The sequence below is a fragment of the Schistocerca serialis genome, chromosome 1 (assembly GCF_023864345.2).
Source record: "Schistocerca serialis cubense isolate TAMUIC-IGC-003099 chromosome 1, iqSchSeri2.2, whole genome shotgun sequence".
NCBI lineage: Eukaryota > Metazoa > Arthropoda > Insecta > Orthoptera > Acrididae > Schistocerca > Schistocerca serialis.
Genome location: NC_064638.1, coordinates 1175173662 through 1175189809, shown reverse-complemented (window position 1 = coordinate 1175189809; position 16148 = coordinate 1175173662). Strand labels below are relative to the sequence as shown.

At 40.9% G+C, this 16148-nt stretch overlaps 1 protein-coding gene across 1 annotated transcript in view; it reads left to right on the top strand.

The window, feature by feature from the left end:
* LOC126456353 (mite allergen Eur m 3-like) overlaps nt 1-16148 on the top strand; it is a 185893-nt gene that overhangs the window by 64411 nt on the left and 105334 nt on the right. The window contains exon 7 of the mRNA XM_050092110.1: nt 2676-2802. Coding sequence (XP_049948067.1) covers nt 2676-2802 — 127 coding nt within the window. The remainder of the gene's footprint in view (nt 1-2675; nt 2803-16148) is intronic.

Below are 16148 nucleotides of genomic sequence, written 5' to 3'. Positions count from 1 at the left end.
ATACACTGAGGTGAAAAAAGTCATGAGATAGTGGTACGCACATACACAGATGGCGGTAGTACCGCGAACATAAGATGTGAAAAGGCTAGCGCCATTGGCGGAGCTGTCATTTGTACTGACGTGATTCATGTGAAAAGATTTTCGGCATGGTTATGGCCGCACGACGGGAACTAACATACTTTGAACGTGGAATGGTAGCTGAAGCTAGACGCATCGGATATTTCATTTGGGAAATCATTAGGGAACTCAGTATTCCGAGATCCACAGTGTCAAGAGTGTGCCTAGAGAAGCATATTCCAGGCATTACCTCGCACCACGGACAACGCGGCGCCCGACGGCCTTCACTTAACGACCGAAAGCAGTGGCGTTTGCGTAGAGTTGTCGGTGCTAACAGACAAGTAATAATGCCTGAAAAATAACCACAGAAATCAATGCGAAATGTACGACGAACGTATCCGTTACGACAATAAGGGTGAAATCTGGCGATAATGGGCTACGGCAGAAGACCACCGACGCGAGTGTCTTTGGTAACTGCAAGACATCGCTTCCAGCGCGTCTCCAGGGGCTTGTCATATCAATTGGACTCTAGACGACTGGAAAACCGTGGCTTGGTCAGATAACTTCCGATTTCAGTTGGTAAAAGCTGATGATAGGATTCGAGTTTGTCGCAGACTCCATAAGCCATAGACTCAAGTAGTCAACAAGGCACTGTGTAAGCTAGTGGTGGCTCCATAATGGTGTAGCCTGGGTTTACATGGTGTCCCCTGGCGCAACTGAAACGATCATTGGCTGGAAATGGTTATGTTCGGCTACTTGGAAAGCATTCATGGACTTCATGTTCGCAAACAGCGATGGAATTATTAAGGATGACAATGTGCCTTTCCGCTGGGCTACAATTGTTTGCGTTGGTTTGAAGAACATTCGGGACGATTCGAGCGAATGATATGGTCACCCAGATCGCACGACGTGAGTCCCATCGAACATTTATGGGAATCGAGAGGTCAGTTCGTCCACAATAACCTGCACCGGCAACACATCCGCAATTATGGAGGGCTATAGGGGCAGCATGGCTTAATGTATCTACAGGAGACTTAAACCAGTGACTTGTTGATTCCATTGCACGTCGAGCTGCTGCACTACGCTGCGCAAAACGAGGCCCGGCACGATATTAGGAGGACTTCCGTCACCTCAATGTATTTTGCAAGGAGTATCCGCACATACCACTGAATGTACCTGCACGATTTGGGATATATGACGTTTTACGCGTAGGAGTTGGATACTTTAAACAATAGAGGGTGGGAGTGTACTGGAAAGATCTAATAGACAGACCAGAAAAAATATTTAGTCTCTTTCACCCTAGCGTTATGGAACGCCACTAGAAGCTTTCGGAACAACAGCGATACGTTGTGAATGGACTGTAGAGTATTTTGGATGTAGGACGCTTTGCCCAACTACTTATGCAACAATTCACCTGGGTAGACCGAATTGACACACTGCCCAGCGTTTCTTAATTCTTCAGTACGTAATACCCTTCATAACGTCCACTTTCATCGTAGAACTCATGGTTTCCTTCAACAGTATGTTTGTTATGCAACATTCTGTAAATGGACTATTCGCGACAAATTACGTTTATTTACCCCTCAAAAAGTTATTTCAGAATTCATCCAGAAGGTTGTTTGTTGTTGTGGTCTTCAGTCCTGAGACTGGTTTGATGCAGCTCTCCATGCTACCCTATCCTGTGTAAGCTTCTTCATCTCCCAGTACTTACTGCAACCTACATCCTTCTGAATCTGCTTAGTGTCTTCATCTCTAGGTCTCCCTCTACGATTTTTGCCCTCCACGCTGACCTGCAATGCTAAATTTGTGATCCCTTGATGATCCAGAAGGTGTTGAAACAAATTTAAATAATAATATTATCAAATAGTATTTTTTAAATTTAAATTTTAAGTACGTGAATGGTACTGGTTATTATTTTCGCAGATATACTTAATATCAGGCTTTATCGATAAATTTTTATATATCATGACAGGTTCAGCATCAGATCTGTTGCAATATTTATTTTTTATCGACACCTACATTGAGAACCCTGTTTCGCATGTAGTTGTAGTTGAAAAGCCTAGAAGCACCAACACCTAGTTTTGCTACAAGTGACGATATTCATCTTCTAAACGACCTCAGAATGTCCATAGCAACAGTAATTCAAGTACTTCTTCATCAACGAATCAGATTTCAGTTCAATAAAGTTCTGTATTCCTACACTGATATGACAAAGTAGTGTATTGACAATAAATGAGTTTTAAATTAACACTGTATTCTGATATTTAATCCGCCGACCGTTTGGTAAATAAGGGTTTAAAATTTCCTTCAAACCTTTAAAATGGTTCAAATGGCTCTGAGCACTATGGGACTTAACTTCTGAGGTCATCAGTCCCCTAGAACTTAGAACTACTTAAACCTAGCCACCTAAGGACATCACAAACATCCATGCCCGAGGCAGGACTGGAACCTGCGATCGTAGCGGTCGCGCGGTTCCAGACTGTAGCGCCTAGAACCGCTCGGCCACCACGGCCGGCCAAATCTTTCAGTTGCTAAATAATTGCATTAATAAATGCTTCTGTCACTTCGACCCCTTCCTCTACTAAGAATAGTGGTGTTGTACGTACTGTTGCTTCCAGGGCGACTCTGGAGGCCCCCTGCTGCATGAGGGCGTCGTCGTGGGTCTGGTGTCGTGGTCCTACCGCTGCGCCACACCTCCCTACCCCACAGTCTACACCAGGGTCTCCAGCTACGTCGATTGGATCGGTCAGCAGATCAGCGTCGGACGTACGGCTCCAGGCCTTCACTGAGCGAGATAACACAGATAATTTCAGTGCCCAGCTCATCTGAAACAAATACAGAAATCAACAAGAGTATTAGCTGGTTGGAGCAACAATAAACTACAATTTTTACCGAACAAAAAGAACCATTTGAATTTTCCTGAGTAACTGCTCATTCTGAATCCGCGTGGACTCATTCCGTTAGAAATTTGTTGAGCAAGTTTACGAATGTTCCTACTTCATACCTGCTACACTCACACACACAGTTCTGGTAACTTGGTTCATAGCGGTGTCAGTTGAAGACGTTCTAGCAAACACCCATTATTTCAGTTCAGCCAAGCCCAACCTGTCTTGAACAAAAAGAATGGTTAAGTGGTGTACAGAATGGCTGAAGGAAAAGCAAGGTTATTCTGTATTAGTTCGTTGCAAGAACTGAGGAACAGCTTAATGAGTGTCATAATTATTTACTAATGGACGATTTGAAATTTCTTTCGTTACTTTAGCAAATGGCCAAGAAGTAAGTGACGGTTATGAGAAAAGGCATGAAAGACTAATTTGAGTTATGAGGACCTAGTATTTTCTGCTCCAGTACCAGACGATTTCTTTCAAAATGGTTCAAATGGCTCTGAGCACTATGGGACTCAACATCTGTGGTCATAAGTCCCCTAGAACTTAGAACTACTTAAACCTAACTAACCTAAGGACATCACACACATCCATGCCCGAGGCAGGATTCGAACCTGCGACCGTAGCAGTCGCGCAGTTCCTGACTGAGCGGCTAGAACCGCTAGACCACCGCGGCCGGCGACGATTTCTTCTGATATTGTTTATTTTGGACATTACTATTTGTTTATCGGTGTCGGATTCAATGTACTTCATTGTCTCTATTAACTAACTTACACCGCTTGTTTGTCTTCGCAATCTTAATAATTTATGTGACTAACGGGATGTTCCAAAACACATTAATCGAATCTCACAAGACTGCATCTGCTACATGAACGAAGGCAGAAACTTGAGGTAATTTGCAACTTTCTACAAAGCTTTTTATTTTCAAAAGAACCATCGGCTTTTACAAGGGTACATCTTTCACATGCATGCGTATAGAACCTTGGAGAATTTTTTACAATGACGTTTAGAATCAGTTTTCATTTGCCATTCACAAATGTTTAATGTGCCCTCCATCAGCATAACGACCAACAACAAGAGATATCTGGGGTGCTGTTACCATGTGGCATTGCAGTTCACTCTTAGTTGATGGAAGGGGAGGCACAGAGAAGTGTCTTCCACAAGCCGCCACAAAAAAACACCCACCTTGAGATCAGACGACAGTCCAGCGCAATAGTGCACTGCGTTAACTGTACGGCCTTTATGACTGACCCAAGTTAGAGGCAGCTCACTGCTAAAGCCACCAACACACGCACCAACTGACCGGCCGACAAACCGGAGTGTGCAGACGCTTTGGCCAACCAACCGATACACTTTTCTTGTCGGGATGTCGGTCGGGAAGGACCACTCGACAGCCGGCATCCACCACTCCAGCCAGCTCAAACAACCACTCCACCCAACAAATTTTCGAATGAAACAAGTTTACTCTTACCAGTCATTGTTTATTTATATCCATGACGCGTTTCGAAGCTTTTTAAACCCCCATCATCAGGTGGGAACACACTTCTTACTATGGCATATGTGTGTCTTTTGTTACGATTTTGGAGGAACCTGTGGCACTGTCTTCAGCGGTCACAGGTTCCTGTCGTAAACATCACATGTGAACTGTCATATTTTGTAAACAAATATGGCATGAACTAGTAGTAGTAGTAGTTCAAGACGCCATCTTTGTTTACAGAATATAACCGTTTACATGTGATGTTTTATGACAGTGAAAGTAACCTGTGACCACTGGAGACAGTGAAACAAGTTACTCCAGGATCGTAACAAAAGACACCGATATGTCATACTAAGAAATGTATTTCCTCCTGATGACGGAGGTTTAAAAACCTTCGAAACGTTTTGTTAACATAAATAAACAGTGACTGGTAACAGTAAACTCTTTGTTTAATTCGATGTCATTAACGGTCATGGTAAAGCCCAACCTAAAATGTTAACGCCAACAAATTTTGCCGTGTTTAGCGCTGTCCTACCAACCACCCGACAGACGGTCGTCTTTTGCCACTGCGACGCTGTAATCGCCGAGCAACATCGGTGTGGACTTGTGGAGGCTGCCGCGAAACTGATCGGTCGGTCGGTTAGTGGACCCTAAATTTGTGGGTGTGTAGATGCCTTAAGGAGTGTTCCTAGACTCCGCGCCAGGTATCTGAAGGTGTGGCGACCATAAGAGTGTAACTGCCGGAGGGCATGCGCGGAGAGGTACTGTTCACCGCTAATGTATGTGGCTGCGTTCAGGTCGCAACGTCTGTCCGTTGTGTGTTTTTCCGTGTTTGTGTTACGAAATTATTCCATCTGTTAGTACATACTTCAACAAAATTGAAAGGCCGGAAACTGACTAGTCGGTTCGGAAGATTGTTCATAAAATTTTATTGATTATGGAAGGTGAGCGCACTCAGGGAAGTTCAACTGAGAGACAAAGTGCCCACAGATGTTTCGTGTAGCAGTCTCCAGAAAATTAAAAGTGAAGCGAGGTTATCGGAATCTGGCGGAAGACGGAGAATTGTAACTTCAGATAAAAAACGCAAATGCAAAAGAATTATGGACATTGATACTTTTGATGAGACCATTGTTAAGAGGACTGTTTACAACTTTTATTGTCCGAGAAACGAGTGGCTACAGTGGATGGAGTTAAACAAAATTTGAAAGAAAGACGAACGGAAAAAATTTTGTTACATGATTATCCATTTTTTCTGGTTTCTTCTTTTTCTCTTCCTAAAACCTCTTAATTCTTTCACTGTCTTCCTGTTTCCTTTGCTCTGTCCATATTTTGCCGGTTTCCTTCCTTTCCTTTACTTGAGATTTCGTGTTCATCATTTTTTTTCCTGAATTTGTCTCTGCCGGCCGTGTGGCCGAGTGGTTCCAGGCGCTTCAGCCCGGAACCGCGCGACTGCTACGGTCGCAGGTTCGAATCCTGCCCCGGGCATGAACGTGTGTGATGTCCTTAGGTTAGTCACGTTTAAGCATTTCTTAGTTCTGGGGGACTGATGACCTCAGATATTAAATCCCACAGTGCTCAGAGCCATTTGAACCATTTTTGAATTTGTCTCTTTCATGTATAATATCAATGTTGACCTCTGCTTGATTTAGGTCTTCTTCTATTTCTTGAAAGCAATTGGTTTATTTGATTGAACTGTTTACTACATCAAAAAACCTCTATGTAAGTCTGTTGCTGTTCATCGTACATATGTGTCCATAGAATGTTACTCCATGTTTTCTTACCGTTTCTCCGTATTCATATAATTCTTTGGTTGGTCTCTTCATCCACATCATCTCTGTGTACTGCTTCAACAATTTTTTGGAAAATTTTTCGTTCTACTTTTTTTTGTCTCTGTGATGCCTGATGCTCAGTTTCTGGCCGTTTCTGATGCATAGAGTGCTTCTGGTAGTATAACTGTAATGTAGTGCCTGAGTTTAGACTCTCTTGAAATATTTATTTTGTTGTGGTGTGGCCATGTGCGCTTTTACGGTTTCTTAAGTTTTTCTGTTCTTTTTTTATATTGGATGCCTTGTTTGATCCTCCTATTTGTACATATTCCCCAAGGTATTTGAATTTTTCCACTCTGTTAAACTTTCCATATTTTGTGTACATGGCTTGGTGGTTGTTGTTCTTTCTCTCCATGTATTGCGTCTTCTCATACGATATCTGTAAACTTATTTTCGAAGAGACTTCTTTTGAGTATTCCAGTGCTTCTTTAGACGTTTTAATTTTTTACTTCTTTACTACTAACTTAATTCTATTCGCCACACAGTTTGTATACAGTTCCCACATACACCACTGACTGTGCGTGCGTAATTTTATCGTTGTACGAGACATAGTTCAGGGGATATAATGTGATAAACGTTTAGATTTGTGCAAAACTAGCTTTTGCTCGAAATGACACGCAGTAAAATCACTGCATCACACATAACGTTTCAGTTTATTGCATCGTTACTACTAACTCTATTCGCAACATAGTATCTACACATATCACAGAATGTACCTGCAATCTATATCATTGTGCGATACATACCTCGGGACATATGACGTTATAAACCCTGATGAGTGATGAACTAGCTTATACCGAAAATGGAGCACAAAACACGCTGTTCATATTCGTTCAGTGTTGCATAATGAGAGCACTTAGTGACTTCCAAAAAACTTCAAGCATAATTTTAAATATTTCCTAAACCTTTTCTCGCTTACATGCTCAAAAGCAAATATTTATCACATCTTCTCATTTGTAATCAGACGTTTGAAGCTGCTTCATACATGGGAATACAACTCTGTAAATAATTGGGGGCTTGGTGTTTGAACATGTACAAAATTAATTCGTTGGAACGACAGGCGTCACCGTAAAACTCGCCATACACACACATGAGAAATGGTTGTCGGCACGAGTTCTCTTCAATGCATCCGAACATTAACATAAACGCTAACGCATTGTGTGGCATGTGCACTATACTGGAATATATGGTAGGATTTTGTATGTCCGTCCTACTGATGGAAGGTTTGTGAGACTTCGGCCGTTCATTTTGTAACAAAATAAAACACCTGCAGCCGTCCTTTCGATGTTATTTACCTTCAGGCCTTCAGCCCCTCAGTATTAGTTAAGGCCTGAAGATGTGTGCTGATCACCGAAAGTGTCTTCTGTGTAATAAAATAACATCGAAAGGACGGAAACAGGTGTTTCGTTTTATTACACATACATTAGGTTGGTGGACAAGTTCGTAGCGCTTTTGTTTTGCTTTTTGATATTCAAATTGCCATAGGTTTGTATATCGACTGACATTTTTTAATTTTAGTTCTCTCTTGCTATTTCAGTTTATATATTGTCATTTTGTAATCTGCAGACAGTGACTGTAGCTGTGGACGCTAGAAAATGGAATGCCAAGTGGAGAAATCAGAACATTTCTACATATTCTTCTGTCTGAGTTCAAAAGAGGGGTGCCAGCAGCAGAGACAGGCAGAAACATTTGCGTCGTGTATGCGGATAATGTCACTGGACAAAGCACGACAAGACAATCATTTTCTCTCTATAAGGAGGATCGTTTTGATACTAGTGACTCTCCACGTTCAGAAAGACCTTCGGAGTGTGATGAAGACAGTTTAAACGCATTAATCCACAAGGATCCAGGACACTTTACTCGAGAGCTGGCAAATGTGATGAAATGTGATCTTCCACCATCGTGTGACGTTTACATGCAATGGGGAATATTAAAAGATCTGGTGTATGGGTAATGGATGCTCTTAGCCAAAATCACAAAAATCAATGTGTGGAGCGTGAACAACACCGACCATTGCAATGCTGTATCGTTACCGGTGACAAGAAACGATGTCTTTATGCTAACATAAAGAAAAGAAAGGAATGGTTGAGCCCCGAAAGAAGCAGCAATTCCCCATTCAAAGACCTGCGCGCACCCCAAAAGATAACGTTATGCCTCTGGTGGAAGAGCGCCGATGGGGTGCACTCGAATTGCCTTCCTGCGGTGTAACCATCACTGCTGGCGTTTATTGTCAACAACTGAGACGCCTTGCAGATTCAATTCAAGAACAACGACCAGGAAGACTGCGTGAAGTGATGCTACTCCACGATAATACTCGGCCACATTCTGCTAGACTGACAAAAAACGCTATACAGGAGTTGGGTTGGGAAGTCATTCCGCACCTGATCTTGCGCCTTGAGATTTTCACCTTTTCCGCTCTCTAACGAACATCCTTCAAGGAACTTCCTTTCCACATGAAAATTCGTTACTAACACAGCTCGACGTGTTCTTCGCCTGAAAACCACGTGGTTTCTAAAGTCGCGGAATGGAAAAGTTACTCCAGAGGTGGCAGACTGTTGTAAATAGTGAAGGAGCATGTTCTCTTATGTGTATCCGTCGTTTTTATTAAACTTACGGAAAAACTCTACGACCTTGTGCACCAACCTAATACAACATTTTTTTGATTCTTGGACTATGTATAAAACCCAAATTTGTAAATGATTATCTAAACAGGTGTTCTTTAATGTTGAAGATTATGTTCTCTTATTGTATTACATTAGAAAATGATTTGTTTATATGGTCGATTTTATAAATAGTATTACGGTATATACACCCATGATCTAGGAGTAGCGTATTTACTAGCAATCACAATCTCTTGGCCTGCGGTTTCGATCGCAGCCAGTGCTTAATTTCTGAATAAAAACCATGAGAGATTGCGACCCAAAACTCCTGGTATAAGGAGTCACCCTCGTTCTGCCAACGGCCTTGTCAAAGAGGGTGGACCGGCGGACAGAGGTCCATGGCACTCTCCTGCTCTCAGACTGGGAAACTGCCTCAAAAGCAGGTGAATCAGAAGTGATTGACGTCATGAAGATACAAAATGCAACGGATTCAATTGCATTAAAGACACAGGACATGTGACCTGTAGCAGGAAAAGTGACATGAGGATCTCTTCATTGCCAAAAGACTGCAGGACTGCCACGTTCATATGATGTGGCGACCCAGAAATAACTTTCCACAGTGTTACATGTTCTAGCTGTTTATAAATATGAGAAAAAATTGTGTCTAAGCTTTAGGGAAACACGGGTAGTATATGAAGGGGTGTGAAAGGTAATGCCTCCGATTTTTTTATGTGAAAACCCTTAAAGATTTTTAAATACGACAAACATTATTAACGTTTTAGATACTTATTCTTCATGTATACGTATTTATTCCTCAACAGAGTCACCCTGGCGACGAACACATTTCTCCAAACGAGAGATCAATTTGTTGATACCATCACTGTAGAATGTTTGACTTTTTGACTGAACCACAACCTCATCTCTGCTTGCATTGCTTCATCACTATCGAAGTGAAGTCCTCAAAGCTGTTCTTTAAGTTTTGTAAACAGATGAAAATAATCGATGACATTGAACCCAAGGCGTTGCAGATGTCGCAGTTCTCAAGTGTGGTCTAGCTTTGTTAGACTAAAGGAGAGGCCGCTCCATGTGTGGGCGAACTCTTCGGCGGTTTGAAATTTTACTACGCGTACTGCTTCTCACGCACCACATAGTTATGTTACACACCGCCGTTTTACAAGCTACAATTTGGAGCTCTCTAGCGGCAAAGAGCTGCAAACCTGTGGGTACGATGAATGGAGATGTACGGTGTTAATAACGTTTGGTCTATTTAAGAAGCTCTAAAGATTTGACATAAAAAATTCAGAGACATTACTTTTAAGCACGCCCTCGTACAACACACACTGCTCTCAGAAACAATCTGAAAAGTTTGTAAGGGTACTGCATAGTAGTTTGTGCTGAGAAATAATTGTTAATAAAAAAATCGATAAGTTGCGCCGTTCACAAGTTAATTGGCATTGAAGTTAGCCAATCTGGCGGTTGCGCGTGAAAATTTAAGCTCTCCGCCAACCACGATTAATTTCAGTTGTTCTCATAACGTAGACGATAGAGTAAGAGACTGTTCAGAACTTGGCCCGGGTTCGATCCTTATTACTGTCCCATATTCAGTTTATGAATCGCTCTTTTTTTCGGTTTTAGGAAACCAAACGTTGAACACGTTTGGCGACACCGTCTCTGGCATTCAGTTTGAATTTGCAAGCACAACGGTCTGTTTGGCTAACGGCTGGGCTAATTAACTCGGAAGCGGCACAACTTTTGTGTTAACTATTATATCTCTGCAGAATATGCTCCGGAACCACCGTTACAAGCTTTTCAGACTCTTTCTGACAACACTGTATATAACAACACAGCACGAAAAATAAGAATGGAAGACTAAGAGCGAACTATTCGATTGAGAAGGGATGCAGTTTTTCTCGCCAACAGTTAAATGTTTGCATCGAAGAAGCAATGAAGGAAATAAAAGAACTTAAAGAGTGGGTTAAAATTCATGGTGAGAGCACATCAGTGACAAGATTTGCTGATGACTTGGTAATATTCATTGAGAGTTAGTTCTATGTTCGATGAACAATGTGAACGACACTTCTATCGAGATAATGTACATTGAGTCAGTTTACAAGATCTGTATACGTAATTAGTATCAATATTAACGAACACGTTATTTTTAGCCCTACTTATGAAGCTATACTTAAAACCAACTTTTTTGTTACCTTTGAATATGACCTTTTCAAAGAAGGAAGTAAAAAGCACAAACAATGTTTCAAAAATTGTAATACCAACAGCACACTCAGAAAATATCTAACAATCATCATCTAGGAAATACAAAAACTCCACAGATATACAAACAACAAAAATAGATAACTATCACGCACATCACTGGACAGGGACGTAAAACATGATCATGGTAAACGAAACATGCTAGAATATGAGGAAATTGAGGCAAAACTTCGTCCAAGCTGGCTTGTAAATATAAACATATAACAAACAGGTCTACGCTTAGTGGCACAATTCATTCATCCAAATACATACAAAATATGCTACCAGACTGTTTAGCAGACGGATTGTACGATCCTCAAGACCGAAAATCTACCATCTGACGAAATCGACCCCTCCAGTCTCCTTATAGTGGCAAGTACGCGCAAACGATAGGGCTTAAATGTGGGAAAAGGTTACAAGCACCTAAGGAGACCATACGGTTGCGTCTACTGCGACCCCAGAGAGACAACACCGAAATACATTGCACATGCTACATATCCACTACGAAGGCCGTACGATTAAACTGTATGAGGAGTACTATACTTAATGCAGAACTTGGCAGGCTGATGAACGGAGTAAGGCGGACTTCACCTGTCTGCAGGAAGCCTGTAAGCGCAGTGGTACAATACCCTATCTCCCAAGGCTCTACACGATAATCACATGGGGAAGAGATGTCAAAGCAGTAATTTTCGCGGCAAACACACACATCACCCAGCCAAATACTGCACAGCTCTGCACAGAATACATTGAAATAACTGAAATCACCCTGGGACGGGACGTATGAGTGATTTTATCAATATATACACATTACTCTATAATTTCGACCCATTTGCAGACTGAACAAGGGAGGAAGAACGTTTCTCTAGGGGAAAGAATTACTCTTCTCACGGATACAGGCGTCCGCTCAACACTGCGGTATGCTGACAGGCAAGATGCCAAAAGAAAAAGTATAGACGATGTAATAAACGAGTGTAACATTTTGGTGTAAACATGGCAGGACAATCACCGACATACGAGGGTTTAATGAAAAGTAATGCCTACACCTTCGTTAACTGTGTTTGGATGGAAATATTTTACTAAATAAAACGCAGAAATATACCTTAGAATGTGATCTTTAGTTACCAATATTCACTTTTCCACATAATCACCATTCAATTGGTAACATTTCTGCCAACTATGAACAAGTTTTTTGAAAACATCACGGAAGAAGTCGCCACTCGGTTTCCGCGACCAAAGTCTCACAGTTCTCTCAGCGTCCTCATCAGAGGCATAATGATGTCCCCGCAGATATTCTTTCATTATCGAGAACAGATGGAAGTCAGGCAGTGCTAAATCTGGACTGTATTGACAAATTTCAAGTGTGTGCGCTTTCATTTCAGGAGTCAGCATCCGGGGTACTCATGGTGCACAGACCTTCCGATAGCCAAGCAAAGCAATAATGTGACCCACACGTTCTTGTGAAATGCCGATTATGCTTACAGTTTCTCTCTGTCAGCATTTTGTTTGTGAAACTCGGTGGTTGCTGTCACAAAGTCTTTGTTGTCACACAGGTCAGATGTTCTCGCCTCAACATCTTTAAACTAACTCGCCCAACGATGCACAGTACTCACATCAACACAATCACCACAAAAATTCAATGACTGCACGCTGCTTAAATCGCATTGACCGACCGTCTGCGCAGGGTTCCATACTGTAACAACACAACCGTTCAATGTGAAACAGTACCAACGATGGCGAGGCATGACAGAATCTCTGACCAGAGAGTTATTTGTCGTTGCTAGTCTGCGCTTGACCGCGCAAGAGTTCAGTTGCGTATAGCGAGTCGACAGGAATAGTAGTTGTGTGTGAGGAGTCGGCAGAGCGAGTAGTGAGTTGCGAGTTGCACTCAGTCGGCACCACTTGTAGCGAGTGGACGGTTGTACTGAGCGGGCGTCGACATGGGTCGGCGGCGTGCTCTCCTTATATCTCTGGTCACAGGTATATTGTTATCGAAGGTAATGAAGCAGCATTGCGCTCAGCTAATAACATATGTTAATTGTAATTAATTTGTTCAAGAATTGCCCCAATAATAATTTTTCTACAAAGTAACCTTTTTAAAGAAAAAGATTCATTTCAAGTTAAATAATATTTCCTATGCATTCCCTCCAAGAATCAAAATTAAGCATGGGCCAGCATTGCACGGAGCTGTGCCGAAAAATAAGAGCAGATATAGATGCAGTTTACTGAGGTAAGAATTTTGGTTTTTGTGTTCAGGTTTAATTATTGCACAGGGCCGAAGGTCAGTGCAGCTGCCCTTATAAAATTTATCAGGTTCGTCTTAACGTTAATTTTGTGGGGACTTAACATTTTTGCACATTTTTATTATCATTGAGTTTTATTACTGTGGGGAGTTTACATTTGGGCCATTATTATTCTTTAATTTTGCAAGGAGGTTACGCTTAGCTCATTTATTATTATTCAGTTTTGTGGGAAGACAACATTTCACTTAATATTAATTTTTTTTAAATTTCACGGGGAGGATACACTTGGCGACATCCAGTCCAGGATCGTATTTCTTTGAGAATCTTCTGAAAAGTAGCCAGATATCTGCTTTTATTTACTAAAATATAATTAGCATTTGGCGCAACGCTTTTACTAATTTTGTGACTTTCTTTCCTCAGATCATCGGCAATTCGTTGCTCTTTTGTTGTATTTGTTGAATTTTGCATTGTCTTTGTCTCATTTGTGAATAATTGTGACTAGTGTAAAAATGCTGCGAGAAACTGTTAATAGTGCATTGCGAGGTATAATGAGTGAAAAGGTCGACTTAAACAACTTGATTGATAGTACTTGCGACGCGCAGTGTAATGATAACAATCCTCCGTTTACTGACAATCAATACGTACCGAGCACTAATAATGATTTTGATCTTAGTGATGAACAGACAAATTCAATTGCGCCGTCTGTTAATTTAACGACAATTGATGACGCGCGGCGTTCTGTTGCAATGAGCGCTGCCCAGCTTAACACAACCGGTTTGCAAAATTCACGTGACGAACAGACAAATTTTTCTAATGAAAATGAACAGGATACTCAAAGTAGGACGGATTTATTTAATTCCGAAATAGTGACTGACAGTGTACATGCGATGGGCAAACCTGTTGGTGAATCACAGAATGACCAAATGGTCACACAAAACGTGACAAATGCGGGTACGCCAACAAACAGCACAGAGAATAGAGTAAGTAGTATTGACATGGATCGATTCATAGCATTAATGATACAACTTAACGAGAACAATCTCAAACAACTTAGTGAAAAACAAGACAACCTTAAAGATGATCTCAAACAACAACTTAATGAAAATTCCTAACAACAGAATGAAAGACAAGACAATAATCACAAACAACTTAGTGAAAATCTCAAACAACAACTTAATGAAAATAACGAAAATCTCAAACAACAGCTTAATGAAAAATTAGACAACAATTCCAGACAGTTAAATGAAAAATTAGACAACAATTCCAGACAGCTGAGTGAACAGATTAGGGCCATTGCCGCGCAGTGTCATGATACTAAGGAACAATTACGTGAGGAAATTGAGGCTTGTGCTAGGAAAAGTAGTGAGGGAATTAGATCTGTTGCTCAAGAATTAAGGGATATGCAAACCGCTGCAACAGAAACACTTAGAGACGAAATTAGTGCAGTCGGTAAACAATGCCCTGAAAAAGCGACACAATTACGCGACGAGTTTAAACTAATGACAGCAGAACTTTCGTGCACAATGGATGCAAAGATAGACGCGAAATCGACCAACAGAACACTCAAATTGACGAACGTTTTAATCTTCACCTACAAAACAGTGATACGCGTTTCCGTAAATTTATACAGGATCAGAATAAAGTAAAACGACAAGTCATGGAAACAATCACAGCACAGAGACAAGAAGACAAACGTAAATTGTTCGCGAAAGCAAAAACATACGTAGACAACAATATTACTACAGTGTCCGACGAAATTAATACCATCAAACAGTTGAACATAGAATTACGCGATGAAATTTCTGATCTTAAATCAAAAACAGATACACACACAGCAGATATTCAGACAGTGACAGACAGATTCGAACAATTAGAACTAACACAGGATTCCGATGTCGTCAAAGCTGACGTTAAAAAATTGAACGAAACCACACGTAAATTACAAAAACAGATTAATGCTTCTGACAGTAAAAACGATGATCAGGCAAAAATACTGACTGAAAAATATGATGAATTGGCCAGTCCTATTGATGTTATCGAAAGTAATAATGACAACAAATCAGACAATACTGCACCGATTTCGTTTAACCAAACACCTGAATTCCAAAATTTACAGCAGACAATCAATGAGATCGATTCATCTAATAATACATTACGTAGAAAGTTGTCAAGTTTACAGCAAGAAGTAACAGAGATGAAAAATATTTCAGTTAATAACACATCACAGCAGACGCCACTTTGCGAACATTTGTCAGACTCACACAGCGCGTATAATTTGGGTAATCTACAGAGAGTACGCGACTTAGATTCCGAACAGACACAGACAAATAGATTCTCTTAAAATTCTGAACCTGTTCCATCATACAGAGACGATAATTTTGATTACAAACATTTTCTGTCAGTGAGAAAATTTAAAGTGTTTAAAAATGACAGAACACAGATTCACCCACTGGATTGGATACAACAATTTAGCTTTGCTTTTCCACCGACTTGGCCCTTAACGCATAAACTTGAATTTATTTGCAGTTTTTTGGAAGGCGAACCGGCAACTCGTATGAGACCGATCGCGAGGCAATGCTACTCGGTAGAAAAGTTTCAGAATGCTTTTCTGTCAGCGTATTGGTCGAAAACGACACAGCGTGGAATTAAAGATCAACTAATTAGTTTATCAAATTATGAGAACACAAATTTTCCCAGTGTCACGAAATTTTTTTGAGCATATGGTCCAACAAAACCAGTACTTAAGTGAACCATATAGTGAATCTGCACTTATTCAATTATGTATTTCTAAATTGCCACGATCATTAAGAGTG